Raw genomic sequence first — 16,807 nt, 5'->3', positions numbered from 1 at the left:
AAGGTTGTCTGAGAGATATTGTTTGCAATTTTTGTGTGACAGGTACCTGAATGTTGCTCATGTTAAAGTGGCTGATGCAATGAAGTTAGTCTTTATTCTTTAGAGATAGATTTATTATTAGTTTTGTGTGTTTGTGTGTGTGAATGTGTTTGTGTCTGTGTGTGTGTGTGTGCGCACCCGTGTGTGTGTGTGTGTGTGTGTGTGTGTGTGTGTGTGTGCTGTACCTGAGGCTTGAACTCAGGGCATAGGTGCTGTTCCTGAGAATTTTCTTTTCTTTTGTTAGGGCTAGTGTTTTACCCCTTGAGGCATATGTCCACTTTTTTGTGGTTAATTGAAGAGAAGAGTCTCATAGACTTTATTGCTGGCAGTCTGGCTGGCAATTGACTTGCAATCCTTAGATCTCAGCCTTCTTTGTAGCTAGGATTATGGGCAGGAACTATTGGTACTGGTAGACCTAGTGCTTCTGAGTAGATCAATTCTTCTCCCTAACCTCATTTAATCTTGGATGCATCTACTTTGGCCCTATTTCTTTATTCTGGTTCTTTACTTCCCAATATTAAAACCAAATAGGTATCTTCTGAATTTATTTCATTCCCAATATTAAGCCTTTGATCTCTTCTTTCAAAACCTGAAACATAGAAAATCATATTCCTAGTTCATTTCTTCTGTCCCTGCACCCTGTTTTCCTGCTGAGCTTCTGTGGTCAACTTCAAACAAAATGCATCCCTGTAATAACTCCTCACATCCTGTCCCTTTTATCTCCCTTCAGATCTTTCAGTCATCCTTTCTTTCAAAGGTCATTCTTGCTTTGTGCAATTCAATCACTAGAAAGGTGTGATAGCATTTCCCATTAGGTTTTCTCATCTTTTGTCAATTTTCTCTTTAATTTTCCCATGGGCACTCAAATGCACTATTTTGGTAGAAAGGTATTGTGGGTCTTAGATTTAGTATAACATGCGTTCCTTATGCAGTATGTTACTTACATGGGCATTTTAGTGTGTAAAGACAAAGTGAAAAGTCATCTCAATATTATTTCTCTGTCCCTATCTGAAATCTGTGTGCTAATGAGATTTAGTTTCTGAATAGATATCAGTATCTGAAAAGATAACCCAAGGTATGCCACTCTGAATACTTTTTGACATTAAAGTTTTTTAGCCAGGAGCTGTTGGATCATAGTTGTACTACTAGCTACTCAAGAGGCTGACATTTGAGAATCATGGTTCAAAGCCAGCATGGGTGAGATAGTCTGTGAGACACTGATCTCCAATTACGCCCCCCTCCCAAATCTGAAAGTGGATCTGTGACTCAGATGGTAGAATTCTAGCCCTGACACATAAGCTAAGGATCAGCACTCAGGCCTTGAGTTATAGTTCTAGTATTGGCACACAAACACACAAAATTTTGTAATGGAATGATAAATATTTAAAAATACTGATATGAAGAAAGCCATGCCATTAATTTATTCAGAATGTTTATGGAGGATTTACTGTGTGTTGAGTGAAAAAAATACCATCTATTTATCTTTGAATAAATACCCCAGAGTGGATTTTCTGGACCCCAGGATGTGTCTATGTTTAGTTTTTGAGGAATTGTCAAATTGCATTCCACAGTGGGTGCAGTAGTACACACCCACAGTGTGTTAGTCTTCCTTTTTTCCCACATCTGCATTGGCATCTATTGTTCTTTTTGTTCTTGATGATGGCCATTCTAAGTGGGGTAAGGTGTTATCTAACTGTTGTTTTTATGTGCAATTTCTTTATGGCCAGAGATGCTGATAATTTCCTCATTTGTCTATTGAGCATTTTTATTTCTTTTTCTGAGATGTCTCTATTTAATTTCCTTGAGATTCTTTCATGAATTCTCATATTTTCTATTTTCCATTTTCCCCAAAGAATTCTTTATTGAGACTAAGTAACTTAATAAATTTCATAGTACATTCATTTAAATAGTACCACAAATAGGGCTAAACATTTCATAATGCAAATGTTAATTATTGTCCTTGAGATTTACTGTTGAGGGTCACTTTTCATTATGATAGGGCACTTTACCTTTGTATTTTACCTGTTGGCTTTTTAAAAAAATAGTTTGAGTCTAATAATCCAGAGGAACCATCTCAGACTGTAAGAATGTAAGAGACACATACATCCCTTGTTATGATTATTGTTTGTAACTCAGACTAGAAAAAAAGAGGCCAGATGGGAAAAGTGGCAAAATTTGAAGAGGAAATATAAATCATCTAATATAAATCTCCTGACTATAATGACCTTAAGGTGCTATTATTTTCCATATTTATTTTTTCTCTTTTAATTTTACTTCTTTCTTTAATTTATTGTTTATATGGTACTAAGGAATCAAACCCAGGGTCTCATGCATGCTAGGCAACCACTGTACCATGAAGCCACATTCCCAGCCCCACGTGCTAATATGTTTAGAACCCATAAAGGGCATTATGAACATTTTTATAACTGAAATAATTTTAATAAAGAGGAATTCTCATGTTTCTAATCTGGAACCCCCTCGGTTTTCCCTTATTCAAATCCTTTCCAAATATTTTCAAAACATTTATTTATTTTTTTCCAGTCAGTGTTTCATTTTGGGTGCACAATACTTTTCTGCATTTCCCAATTATTAGCCTTTACCAGGCATTGGAGTCTCATCTTCTGAGAATTACCTATTTATAACAGATATATGCACTCTTTACTTGCTTATATTACTACCTTAGGATTTCCTATTTTTCCTCTTCATCTCTTATCCCTTAATAATTGAGCCTCAGTTTGTGCAGGGAAATAGTATCTCAGTTAGAAAAAGAAAACTGGTCAGCACTGGATTAGCACTGCAATTAGGACCAGTGACCAACTGACATTTCTGGGTTCATGTTTTGGAATTTTCTGGGTGCTTCTGGAGAATTTTCACTTTATTTAAACCACTCATGCTTGATAAGAAATGTACTCATTACATTGCTCATGTAATTGTAACCCTTCTGTATGGTATTTTCAAAATTAAAAAAAAAAAGAAAATGGAATCTGGTAGAGGAGACCTCTGGACACATTGTCAGTCATAGTGAGGGGGAGGAAGAAGAGGAAGAAGGAGTTTGGGTCCAGAGTGACTGCTTTGGAGCAAATTTCTCATGCTGGCCCCACATTAAGCTGTCCCCATGTATGGGTGGATGGGGACCAGCAGGGAGATTCTCAGAGCTTGCATGTGAGGACAAAGTTGGAGAAATCGGAGCAAGATGCTGCTGATGCTCTGTGCCCCAGACACCATGGCTATACTCACGTACTCAGTATAGCCACCATCCAGAACACCAGTCACAGCAGGTGCTGGTAGGGATGTGAGGAAGATATACCCTTCTAAACTGCTGATGAGAATGAACTCTCTGCCTGGCTGTGTTGGACTCATGAGTCTCCTATGCTCCATGGCCAAAAGCTCAAGTAACCCCATTTGGCAACATTCACATCTTCAACCCTTTAAGATATCCTCCATGTTGTCTGTGCAGCTGGTGTTAGTTTACATGCATCTATTCATTTACACATTCCAGCGTGTATGTCTTCTTATTTTCTTTTCTAAGCAAAAAAAACATAATATTTCCATCAGTACAACTTTCCAGTGTTTATTTTATATAATAGTGTAAATAGTGTAAACCAACAGTAAGTTTTGGTTCATTTGTTTTGTAAACAGTATTTTTTCAGTCCCATTTTCTTTTTTCTCCATTGTCTTGATCCTTTCCCTATAAAAAGGCACTGATGCCATTTTTATGAGCATGATTCCAAAGCCTTGGGTGCCCTCTCTGCTCTGTATTTTGCTCACTGCTGACCTTCCCACCCCAGTGCTGCCTTCTGTGGTCCTCCTTGCCAACAGAGCTCTAAGGTCTGTCTTGAATGCCATTCTGTCCTAGGTCTTACACAGTATAGAATGAGGGCACAGACACCTTTGACCAACTTGCTTATGAGCTGATGATGGATTGGTAACATGTGATTGGATTTAAGGTGCCAGTGGGGAGGATCTTTAGTATTCATTGAATTAGCAAAGTTTCAGAGGCATTCATGGTGGGTATCACTTCCCATGGAATGTGCAGTGATGTCAGGTACCAACAAGAAAGGATGTCTTCACTAGTGTTGTCTTTTATTCCTGGGTGCTGGGTTTGATCTCAGGGCCTTCTGTTTGTTAGACACTCTACCACTTGAGCCGAGCCACCCCTAGTCATTTTTGCTTTGGTTAATTTCTAGGTAAAATCTTTCATTTTTTATCAGATCGGACAAAGAGCCTTCTCCCTACAACCTTCTGCATAGCTGGAACAACAAATGTGTGTGCCATCCAGCCAGTTTGTTTGCTCAGATGACATCTTGCTAACCCTTTCCCTGGGTTGGGCTTTAACTACAGTCCTCTTAATCTCAGCCTCCTGAGTAGCAGGTATTAGAGGTGTAAGGCACTATGAGAAGCCTTTCTGAGTTTTTCTTGAGATGCAGGCCAGCTCTTTGGTGGTGATGTATAGAAGACCTATTCTACAACATCATATCCCCACTAGATCCTGAAATAATGAGAATGGAAGTGAAAACAACATGTCATTTTCATGATCTTCCTTTTATTACTTTTTAAAAGTGAAGTAATTTTTGTGTGTTTGTGACTTAGTTTCTATCTCAAAAAGAATAGAATTAGCAAGGCACCAAATCTTTTGCAGAGGTCACACGATCCTGTGTCTGTGGGAAAATCTTCCCAAGAAAACATGTTTTCAGCCTGCCTTTAAAATTCCTTCACTTAAACCTGTTTGCTTACTCAGAAGTGACTTGTGGCATCTGTACACTTTTGACACAAATGCTTTGCGGCATCTGTTGCAGCTCACCAATAATGGTTTTGTTGAGTGTAGCTGAGGCCCCCATGGAACAGAGACCTCAGCTGTAGTTTACAGCTCTGAGTTCCCCAACCTTGTCCTTGAACACAGACTCAGAGAATCTGCTCTGCTGGTTCCCAGGCAAGCAGAACATGGGCACAGCTGGGCTGCCCCACGCAGGGAGGTTTTTGCTTTGGGCTGTAGCACAGTGTTAGGGCGTTTTGTATCTTGCCCGCAGTAATAAACTCCTGCATCCTCAGGCTTCACCTTGCTGATTGTCAGTGTGAAATCTGTGCCTGACCCACTGCCACTGAACCTGTCTGGGACCCCAGTAAATCGGTTAGAAACCCTATAGATCAGGAGTTGTGGAGACTGGCCTGGCTTCTGCAGGTACCAATGCAAGTATGTGTTTCCATCGCTATACAGGAGGCTCTCACTGGACTTGCAGGAAATGGATACTGGCTCTTCAGGGTTGATGGACAGGGAGAGTGGAGTCTGTGTCATCACGATGTCTCCACAAGATACTAAAACATGAAAGACAAGTGCCAGGTCATGTATACAATTTTTTAGCAGGTTTAACTATGTTCCTTTTGCACAGTATAGACTAGAGTACTGTTGGAATTTTGATTTATAATTTATATATTCATTTTAAGACAGGATGTAAGATTTTCATCCAAAGGGCATTGCCCATACCATCTCACTCTATTTTTAGCAGAATCTAGGTTCAGATGCTCTGGAATCTTCCTCTCCTCACAGATCTAAAGAGCATCTGCCATCCTGAAGGATGAAATCCACACATCTGCGGTTGGGAAGGTGGCTCAGTGGTAGAGTGCTTGCCTTGCATGCATGAGGCCCTGAGTTCGATTCCTCAGCACCACATAAGCAGAAAAAAAGCCGGAAGTGGCACTGTGGCTCAAGTGGTAGATCACTATCCTGAGGTGAAGAGCTGAGGGACAGCACCCAGGCCCAGAGTTCAGGCCCATGACCGGAGACCCCCTCCCCCCAAAAAAACCCATACATCTCACATGTGGACAGAACACACAACCGCAACAGTAATTCTCCCTAGGCATCACCCTCACACCCCATCTCCTTTCTCCTCTCCTCCATCTCTCTGTGTCCTTACCAGGGATCCAGAGCATCAGCAGTCCCAGGAGCTCAGCAGGGCATCTCATCTTGAGAGACTGAAATGAGGAGTCCTGATCTGTGAACTCAGGGTGAGAAGTTAAACTTAGCAAGGAGACTCCTCCCTAGGGAGCACTATGCAAATTGTATGGTGGGTGCAGCAATGTGGCAACACTTAAATGGCATGGAAGGAGGCATCTTAGTTGTGTCAAATCATTTCTCTATTGGACGGAAGCAAGTACAAACAAATTCCTTGCTGTTTTCCTCAGTGGGCAGAAGGAGGCCATGTGGACATTTTGGATGTATTATTGCAGAAGTGGGTTTGGAAAGGCATTTGGACCAACCTCTATAAGACAGTAAGGAGACCCAGTGCAGTAGAGGTGTGGGAATTCATCTCTTGGAGGGGAACCTATGGCTTCTTCCCAGCTAAGATGATAAACAACTTGGCCCTCCCAAGTATGGCTTTTCAGTTTTCTATCATTGACAGCATAGAGTTCAGCTATAGGGATACTTTCTTTTTTTTAAATAAGTTTTTATTGTGAAAATACTGTACAGAGGGGTTAAAATCACATGAGCAAGGCAATAAGTACATTTTTTTTTTTGGTCCGGTCGTGGGGCCTGAACTCTGGGCTTGGGAACTGTCCCTCAGCTCTTCAGCTCAAGGCTAGTGCTCTACCACTTGAGCCACAGCACCACTTCCAGCTTATTTTCTTTTTGCTTATGTGGTGCTGAGGAATCGTACCCAGGGCTAAGGCAAGCACTCTATCACTGAGCCACCTTTCCAGCCCAATAAGTACATTTCTTATCAAGCATTGTTGCCTCCGCTCCTCCTCCCCCCACCGCCTATATTTTAAAGTTCATTTTTCGACATGGCATCTTGTACATCTCATTGTTGCAATGGGTCAACCTGTATCCCTATTTAAACAATTTTTTCCCCTTCTGTTCCCCAAATTAAACCGACATCAAATTCAGTGAAAAGAAGAGTTATACCTTGGGAGGAAGGACCTACAAAGCAACAAATATCACGTGGTACCTTATTAATACATTAGAATGAAGAGCAAGAAAGAAAAAAACCACTTGTTTCCTTATCTTGTGGTTCATTTTGCTTAACATCATCTTATCTGACCTTTTCTGCTTGTCTCAGATATTGCAAATAAGGGAAACCATGGGACCTATGTTTCTTTGTACCTGGCTTACTTCACTTAATATAATTTTTTTCCAAGTCTTTCCATTTCCTAACAAATGGGGCAATGTCATTCTTTCTGTACTCTGTACAGAAGGTACTCTGTACTCTTTCTGTAGTTTCCAAGTGGACAAAGCATGTTAGAAAGAAAGCTTAGCAAGGCCTTTTCCTTGGACCTAGCAAGTTGAACTCTGTGATGCTCATGTGGAGAGAACTTGGCAGGGAGGAATACAAGAATTTACGTTTCAGCTAAAGAGTTAATTGCCCATTTTAAAACAAATGCAAAGGTGGGAATTTTACTTTCAGTTGTGGAGTCTTCTATTTTGTTCCTATTCCTTATTTTTGTCTCATTTACTTCTCAATATTGAACCCAATCATTTCCTGGATTCATTTCTTTCCCAATATTAAGTCCATGATACTTTATTTCAAAACCTCAAGCATAGAAGGCCATATACCTAGTTTATTTCTTCTGTCCCTGCACCTTGTTCACCAGCTGAATGAACTTCTGTGGTCAATTTCAAACAAACATACATCCCTATTCTACCTCCTCACATCCTGTTCTTTTTTTCAGGTCTTTCAGTCATACTTTCTTTCAAAAATAATTTTTGAAATTTGCAATTAAATCACTAGAAATGTGTGAGAGCATTTGCCATTTGATTTCCTCATCTTTGGTTAATTTTCTTTCTAGTTTATCCATGGGCACCTCCGTCCAATATTATTGTAGAAAGAAAGTGAAGATCTTAGACTTACTATATGTTGAATTCCTTATGTATTATGTCATTAATGTGGGAATTTTGGTGTAAAGAAGACAAAAGAAAAAGCCATCCTAATATTATTTTCCTATCACTATCTGAAATCTAATGAGATTTACTTCTTGAAAAGGTATCAGAAAACCCAAGGTCGGCATTCTAACTTCTTTCTGACATAAAAGCCTTTCATTTGGGTACTGGTGGATGAACCAATAGTCCTTGCTACTTACATGGCTGAGGTCTGAGAATTGTGATTGGAAGCCCCTCCATGTAGCAATGTCTGTGAGAATCTTATCTCCATTTAATCACTTAAATCTAGAACTGGAGCTGTGGCTGAAGTAGTAGAGCACTTTCCTTGAATGAAATAAGCTATGAGAGATCTCATAGGTTTTGAGTTCAAGATACAGTACGGATACACACACACATACACACACACACACACACACACACGAATATCTCTTTTGATATTCTCTGTAACTATTTAAAATATGTACTCATTTTTAAGACTTTGTTAAAACTTATGCATTTATTTATTTAATTATGTCTGGGACTTGATTTAAACAATCTTAAGTATGAAAACAACCTTGAATACAATGAAGGTAGTTTGAGTAGAAATGAGTACTATACAATAAGAAATGGCTTTATATTTCTAGTCCTGGAGCTAGAACTCAGGGCCTGTGCACTGTCCCTGGCTAGCGTACCACCACTTGAGCCACAGCTTCACTTCTGGCTTTTTGACAGTTAATTAGTGATAATAGTTCCATTGATTTTCCTGCCTGGGCTGTATCTCAGCCTCTTGAGAAGCTAGAATTACTAGAATGAGATGGCACCAGATGGGAATCCTTCTTAAGTCTCTATAGTATGGTTGTTATTTAAAAAGTCATCATCAGTTAACAAACTAGTGATAATTGGCTTAAACACTGTGCATTTGTGTGTGGGAGTGTGTGGGCGTATATGTGGTGGTGGTGGTCATGTTGTTGTTGTTGGTGGTGGTGGTTGTGTGTGTGTGTGTGTGTGTGTAGGGTTTTAGAGGTAATTTGGATCAAACAGGTAGGTGAAATGAGGTTGGAAAATGTTAATTGGTGACATTGGGGGTAATGTTTTATGTTTATAGATAATTAAAGATTCTGTAAAGTATTAAAATGAAAGGAATGAAATATCTCATGTTGACCAAATAACTTATTCTGAAGTCAGTTGCAGTTATAAAGCTTTGTCGGCAGGTGGCAGAGTAGGATAAGCCCTGTGCCTACTTGAGTAATAGCTCAGCTTGCTACCTACCAAGAACAGGCAGTATATCTCTACCATCTATGTCTCTATTTCCTTATCTTCATCTATTCTACCTGTCTATCATTCTATCTCTGTAACTTTCTATCTCATAATCATCCACACACACTCTGACATCACACGTACATATATTTACACATGTATATTTCCACCTATCCACATTTAAAATTTTTTATTTGTTCATTTATTATAAGATGTTCTTTTCTGACTATAATAACAAGTAATATTTCATGGCAATCAAAAGTTTTCTTTCCCAATACCATTGTGCTTGAACATGCTATCCTATGTAGCTTTAAGGAATAGCTGTGGAATTTGATGTGTAGAAAAAACTAAAGATCTGTCACTCAGCCAGCTTAGGGTAGAATCCTTTCTTTTTGTAATCTTGGCTAACATGACTACTTCTGAAACCATTTCAATATTTAACACAGTCTGTAATATGTATATCCTAGGAAAGTCATGAAGTCTAAACTGAGCCAGTGAAAAAGGGAAAGTTTCCTTCCTCAAAAGGATCACACTACCGTAAAATTTGTGTCTATGTTGTTTAGCAATATCTACCCTGCTGTGAATGATGGAGTTTACTACAGTTTCCAAGGTACACAATCTTACCCTTGTGGTAGAGCCCAGGGCAAAACCTCCCTGTGAATGGTGGCCAAGCTGTCCTCATGTCCTTCTTCTTCTGTTTTTTTTTTTTTTTTAAGTTGTAGCAACTTTTTTTTTTAATTGAGAAAATACCGTGCAGTGGGGTTACAATTACGAGGGCAATGTAATGAGTGCATTTTGTATCAAGGCCTAAGTTGTAAAGTTCGTTTTTCGACATAACGTCTTGAACATCGCATTGTTGCAATTGGTCAACTGTATCCCTAGTTAAATGATTTGTTTTTTCCCTTCCCCTCCACAAATTATACCAACATCAAATACAGTGAAAACAGGGGTTATACCTTGGGGAAGGGACATACAAAGCAACAAAGAAATCATCTTATACATATGTCAGAAACAATTGCAAGAAAGAAAAAAAACATTGGACTCCTTATCTTGGGATTCATTTTGCCTAACATCAACTTATCTGACCTTTTCTGCTTGTTTCAGACGTGTGCTTCTTATCTGGGGACCAGCAGAACAGTTGTTTAGTTCAGTATTCTGGACCAGCTGTGGATAGAATTCCAGCACGTGCTTAAATAAAAATGCAGTATTTACATATACTCATCCTACTATATATTCAGATATTCTTTCTTATATTCAGATATTCTTGGCAATATTTATAATGCCTACTATAGAGAAGTGTTACAATAATAGGAATTTTACTCCATTGTGTACAGTACAGATGTTTTTTTTTTTCAGTTGTGGGGCTTGAGCTCTGGGCCTGGGTGCTGTCCCTCAGCTGTTCAGCTCAAGGCTAGTGGTCTATCACTTGAGCCACAGCACCACTTCCATTTTCTGAGTGGTTTATTGGAGATAAAAGTCTCCTGTCCTTTCCTGCCCAGGCTGGGTTTCAATTGTGATCCTCAGATCTCAGCTTCCTGAGTCGCTAGGATTACAGGGGTAAGCCATTACCCAGCTACAGTACAGATCTTTAAATACTTTTTCAACATTCCTTAAAAATTAGCATCTACTAGTTGTACAGGAGGTTTTATTTGGGTGGATCCATCACTGCAAGCAGTGGACCTTGACAGACTCTCTCCCTGCATCACTGTCTCTCCTTGCTCCCTTCCCAAATCAATCTCTGTGTCATCTTTCCATTGTCAAACATGCACATAAAGTATCTCCATCATATTTACTCTCATTCAGCGTCTCCATTCACCATCCCCTCTCCCATTTGTAATTACTATTTCTATTACTGTCATTTAAATTCTTAGTGTATGCTAATATTTAAATGGGCTTTAACTTAATATTTTTGCATATATACTACCCCGATGGGATTGCACCTCTCACTTGGCATGTTCCCTAGCCCTACTACCCTATTATTGCAGACTTCAGTGAGCCCCATTTTGGTCTCTTTATCCACAGATGAAGTAGATTTAGATTTTGTTCATCCTTTAATCTTTGTTTTCCATATCTAATCCTCTCCAACAGTCCTACTATTACATGTTTATTACTTATGTTCATATATGATAAACATGTTATATGTCTCCCATATTTCTTTGGGCATTTACATGCACATTTTTCTTTTAGGCATAGCAAGAACCCATGAGAGAACTCATGTGAACCTGGCTTGCTTTGCTTAACATGAAGGCCCCAGATTTACCATTTCTTTTCAAATGACACAATTTCATGTTAAGCCAGGCCAGGTGCTATGGCAAAAGAATTATAAGACTTTCCAAGGCCTCTTGAGTCCCACACAGGTCAGGCACAGATTTCATTGTGGAAATCAGCAATGTCTACCCCTCTGTGGATGCTGAGTGTACTATTATTTCCAAGCTACACAATATCTTATCCCTGCGGTACAGCCCAGGGATAAAAAACCCCTGTGAATGGTGACCAAGCTGTCCCCATGTGCTTCTTGTCTGCGGACCAGCAGAGCAGATGCTCCGAGCCTGTGTGTGAGGACAAGCTTGGGGAACTCACAATATCAAGCTGCAGCTGCTTTCTCTGTCCCACAAGGGCTTTGGCTCTACTCAACCAAGTAGAATAAGCCACCATCAAGAACAGCAGCAGCAACAATAATTTCTTAAATACTGCTCGTGAAAATGAACTTTTTGCTTGTCTAACTTTTGAATCATAATTCTCCTGATCTCCATCTCTAAAGGCTAGGATTAGAGGTCCAAGTCATCCCCATTGGCCACTTACTCATTTTAAACCCCACAAGATTGTCTCCATGTTGTGTGGGCATCCAGTGTTAGTTTACAGTCAACTATTCATTTACACATGAAGGTGCATGTCTTCATATCTTCCATCCTAATTGAGGAAACACAATCTTTCCATCAGCACCACTCATATAACAATGGAAACTGTGATTCTTATTTTATTTTATTTTTGCAAATATTATTTTCTTCTGCCTTGTTTTATTTCTCTTCCACATTGTGGGTCCTCTCCCTTGGACAAGGCACTGATGCTATTTTGATGTGCTTGGGTCCTAAGTCTTGAGAGCATTCCCTGCTGACCTTCCCATCTTGAGTTTTGCCTTCTGTAGTACTCCTGGCCTTCAGGACCTTAGGGTCTGTCATGCATGTCATTCTCTAACATGTTATCCACCATGTATGATGAGGGCACAGACACCTTTTGCAAGCTTGCTTATGCCCTCATGATAGATTGGTAACATGTGATTGAATCGAAGGTGCCAGTCAGTGACGATTCAGAGGACTTGGTGGTAGGCAACCCTTCCCATGGAATGTGCAGTGATGGAAAGTACCATCCAGAAGGGATGTCTTCACTTCTCTTGTCTTTTCTTCCTCCTTGATACTGAGTTTTGATCTCAGGGCCTGCTGCTTGCTAGACACTCTACCACTTGATCCAAACTACCCTCAAGTCCTTTTGTGCTTCGGTTAATTTTTAGGTAAAGTCTTTCATTATTGCTCAATGTTTTGGTAGATCCTCCTACCGGCAGCTTCCTTCATAACTAAACTACAGATGTGTGCCTGCCAGACAGTTTGTTTGCTGATATGGAGTCTTGCTAACCTTTTTCCTGAGCTCTACTTTAACTGCAATCCTCTTAACCTCAGCCTCTAGTATAGCTGGTATTACAGGTATGAACCCACTCTGAGATGCCCTCTGTGAGTTTTCTAGTGATGCAGGCCAGACCTCCAGGGGTGATGGATAGGAAGAGCAGAGTCTGTAGTGTCACATTATCCCCACTGGATCCTGAAATAATGAGAACTGTAAGTTTAAGTGCAAACATTATAAGCCATTTTCATGATTTTCCTTCTGTTACTTTCCCTAAGAAAAGTCATTTGTGTGTGTTTGTGATTTAGTTTCTATTTAAATTTGGAAAAAGAACCAAATTGGCAAGGCACAAAATCCTCTCTAGAAGTCATCTGTACCACTTTCCTCTTTCTGTGAGAAAATATTCATAAGAAAAGAGGTCTTCAACCTTTCTGGAACCTTCCTTTGTATTAGTCTTTTCTATATACTTACAAGTAACAGAGAGAATGTATACATTTTTGTCACAAATGCTATGGGGAGTGTGTTGTATCTGACCATGAATGGGGCTTTGTTAAGTGGAGCTGAGGCCCCGTGGGACAGAGACCTCACCTGCAGTTGTGTGTCTGAGTTGCCCAACCTTGTCCTTGCACACAGACTCAGAGAATCTGCTCTGCTGATCCCCAGGCAAGCAGCACATGGGCACAGCTGGGCTGCGCCATGCAGGGAGGTTTTTGCTCTGGGCTGTAGCACAGTGTTAGGGAGTTTTATACTTTGCTGGCAGTAATAAACTCCTGCATCCTCAGGCTTCACCTTGCTGATTTTCAGTGTGAAATCTGTGCCTGACCCACTGCCACTGAATCTGTCTGAGACTCCAGTAAATCGGTTGGAACCCCTATAGATCAGGAGTTGTGGAGACTGGCCTGGCTTCTGCAGGTACCAATACAAGTATGTGATTCCGTTGCTATGCAGGAGGCTCTCACTGGACTTGCAGGAGATGGAGGCTGGCTCTTCAGGGTTGATGGACAGGGTGAGTGGAGTCTGCGTCATCACAACATCTCCACTAGATCCTAGAAAGAAGAAAGTCAAGTGGGGAGTCACATAAAACTTTTTAGCTGGTTTCATAAGTTTCCTCCATTGTACTAAATTATTATTTGAATTTTGGTTTGAATTGTAAATATTCAATTTCAAAGCAAGAAGTTAAGATTTGCACACAGAGGACTGTCTTTACTATCTCATTCTATAGAACAATTTTCAGCAGCATCTATGTCCAGATGCTCTGAAATCTTGCTCCACATAGCTCTAAGCAGATCCTGCAGTGCGGAAGTATGGGATCCATACACCTCACACATGGAGAGATCACAACAGCAGCAGTGTTGTACTCAGACTCCACCCTCAACGCCATCTCCTCCCTCATTTCCTTCATCTCTCTGTGCCCTTACCAGGGATCCAGAGCATCAGTAGCCCCAGGAGCTGAGCAGGGTACCTCATCTTGAGAAATTAAAATGTGGAGTGCTGAACTTAGCCTGAGAGCTGAGCTTTTATCTTAGACTGAACAAGGAGGCTCCTCCCTAGGGAGCACTATGCAAATTGAATATTGGGTGCAGCAATGTGGTAAGACATAAAGGTCATGGAAGGAGGCATTTTATTTGAGTCAAACAGTTTCTGTAATGAAAAGAAGCTAGCAAAGATAAATCCCCAGCCAGCAAGGATAAATTCAGTGGGCAATAAGAGGCCATGTGGAGCATTTGAATGTTTTTGTTGGGGCAGAAGAAGGAGAGCGTGTGCATATGGATCAACCTCTCTAAGACAGTGAAGAGACTCAGTGCAGTGCAGGTGTTGGGACTGGTGTATTGGAGGGGAGCAGTGCCTGTGTGGTTCCTTCCCAGCTAAGTAGATAAACAACTTTGCCCTCCCAAGTATTGCCTTCAGTTTCCTACCACTGACAGCACAGACTTGAGCTATGCTGATAGTTGCCATGTAGACAAACATGTTAGAAAGATGCTTTTCCTTGGACCTAGTGAATAAAACTCTGTGATGCTCCTGTGAAGAGAACTTGGCAGTGAGGAAAATAAGGATTTCTGTTTCAGCTAAATAGTCAATTTCCCAGTTCAATACAAGAGCAAAGATGTGAAATTATCCTGTAATAGTAAATGCAAGATTTGTGGGAAATAGATTTACAAATTGGCAAACATTCTGTCATATTTATTTCTATATATATCAGATTCATAAAAATATCTCCCTCCAATATTTTGGTAGTACTTGGTTTGAGGGGGTTCAATCTTGCTATGCTGATACTCTACCACTTAATCCAAGCCTTACTTTCTGCTTTTCGCTGCTAGTTTGGAGATGGAGTCTCATATATTTTTCAGGCAGGAAAGACTATGAGACTCTTATCTCCAATTAACCAGGAAAAAGCCAGAAATGGAGGTATAGCTCCATGGGTTCAGTGCCAACCATGAATGAAAAAGCTAAGAGGCATTACCCAGGCCCTGAGTTCAAGCTCCAGTACTGGCACAATAAGTAAAAATAAATAAGAAATATTTTTGTTAGGTACAGTGGCTCCTAATTACACATACACGTGAGATCCAGAGAACTGTGATTTTATACCTGCCTGGGCTGGCTTGCAACCATATTCCTCAAATCTCAGCTTCCTGAGCTGCAAGATTTACAGGTATGAGCCACTGTTGCCTAGTCAGAAATATTTGTTAAGAGAATAACATATTGATTTCATCAGATTTAATGAATACTTATGGCATTTTTTCTCCTCTGAATGAACTTAGAAAAATCCTTCCCATATGCCAGTCCTTTCCATTGTCATGGATATTAGGCAGGTACCAACATGAGTCCCTATTTGAGAAAGAGAATCTTTTTTTTATTTTTAAAAAGGTGGAATGCAGTCCTTTATTGTCTCAGGGCAATTTGAATCAAAGACTGGGCTTCCAAGATGATCCCTGTGGTGACAGTGTTGGGTCAGAGCTGGGAGGACATTAATTCCTGACTTCCTGCCTTTAGACCTTTGAGAGAGCAATTTGTGCTGTGATTTGTAGGAGAAGGAACAATTATGGAGTCTATTATATTTCCTTTTAGTGTGGAAATAATTCTGTGGATGGCTTTATACAGAAGATGCAGGAAATTCTCTAAACATTGTGCAAAGCAGTTATGTTTATAGCTGACATCTGCCCCTAGAATATAGCCATAAAGACAAAATGGACAGACCATGACCTTCTTCACAGTCAGCATGTGGGGGTTCATATGTGTCATGTTAGGTACATGGGTGGTGTAAATAAGAGGATTACAGTTTATGTCAATCCAGGTAAAATGTAAGACCTTATTAAAATAATACTTGGAAATCTTACATCTTCAGAATACTGTTTACAGGGTCAATGTCATGGAAATGCTGAAGATCAAAGTCTCAGGTATTTGATAATCATATTTACTCTTTTAGTTTCTGGAATGAGGTCTAGAATAGGTGAGGTGAGCAGTACATTTTCGTTGCATTCAATGTAGGGTTGTGCTTGATGAATAAGGAAATGTCAGTGGACTCTGTAGAATGGTTCATGACTATTATATCAGCACTCAGGGAGATTGGGAATTTATGAACAGCCTAAGCTACATGGTGAGTTCTGTTAAGAATAATCAAGCAAACAAAACCAACATAAGAAAAGAAAACAAGAATGTCATTGGCCCATGTATTGTGGGTCTACGGTGTTTGAACTATGATATGATTTGAAGTCGTTTTGTTGTGTTTCTGGTTCTGTGTGTAGTTTCTGGATGACAGCTATGCCATCGGCTTGCAGTGAAAACCCTAGAGTCCTTGACATGTATAGCATGGCTTCTGAGAAGTCTGTGACTATAGGTGGAAGCAGGTGGTGGGATGGTGGATCCGAATGATGGGAAGAGCACTAGGAATCAAGTTTGATGAACTAGGCAAATTTTCTGAGTGGAGTTGTTTTATTATATGGAAATGATGGGACGGTCCTTCACAGATTTGATACTCTGAGTTGCTGAAATCAGTTATTGTGCTAAATAACTTATGAAGGGCAAAATATACAAGGTATTTGAAAA

General features: G+C 40.0%; 1 gene segment (V, D, J or C); it reads right to left on the bottom strand.

Moving 5' to 3' along the window:
- Positions 1–16,807, bottom strand: part of LOC106000267 — a 242,896-nt gene that overhangs the window by 141,188 nt on the left and 84,901 nt on the right. The window contains 1 exon segment of the V gene segment in view: positions 14,182–14,251. Coding sequence covers positions 14,182–14,230 — 49 coding nt within the window.

Source organism: Dipodomys ordii, unplaced genomic scaffold (genome assembly GCF_000151885.1).
Source record: "Dipodomys ordii isolate 6190 unplaced genomic scaffold, Dord_2.0 Scaffold214, whole genome shotgun sequence".
NCBI classification, from domain to species: Eukaryota; Metazoa; Chordata; class Mammalia; order Rodentia; family Heteromyidae; genus Dipodomys; species Dipodomys ordii.
This window is presented reverse-complemented; position numbering and strand designations above follow the sequence as displayed.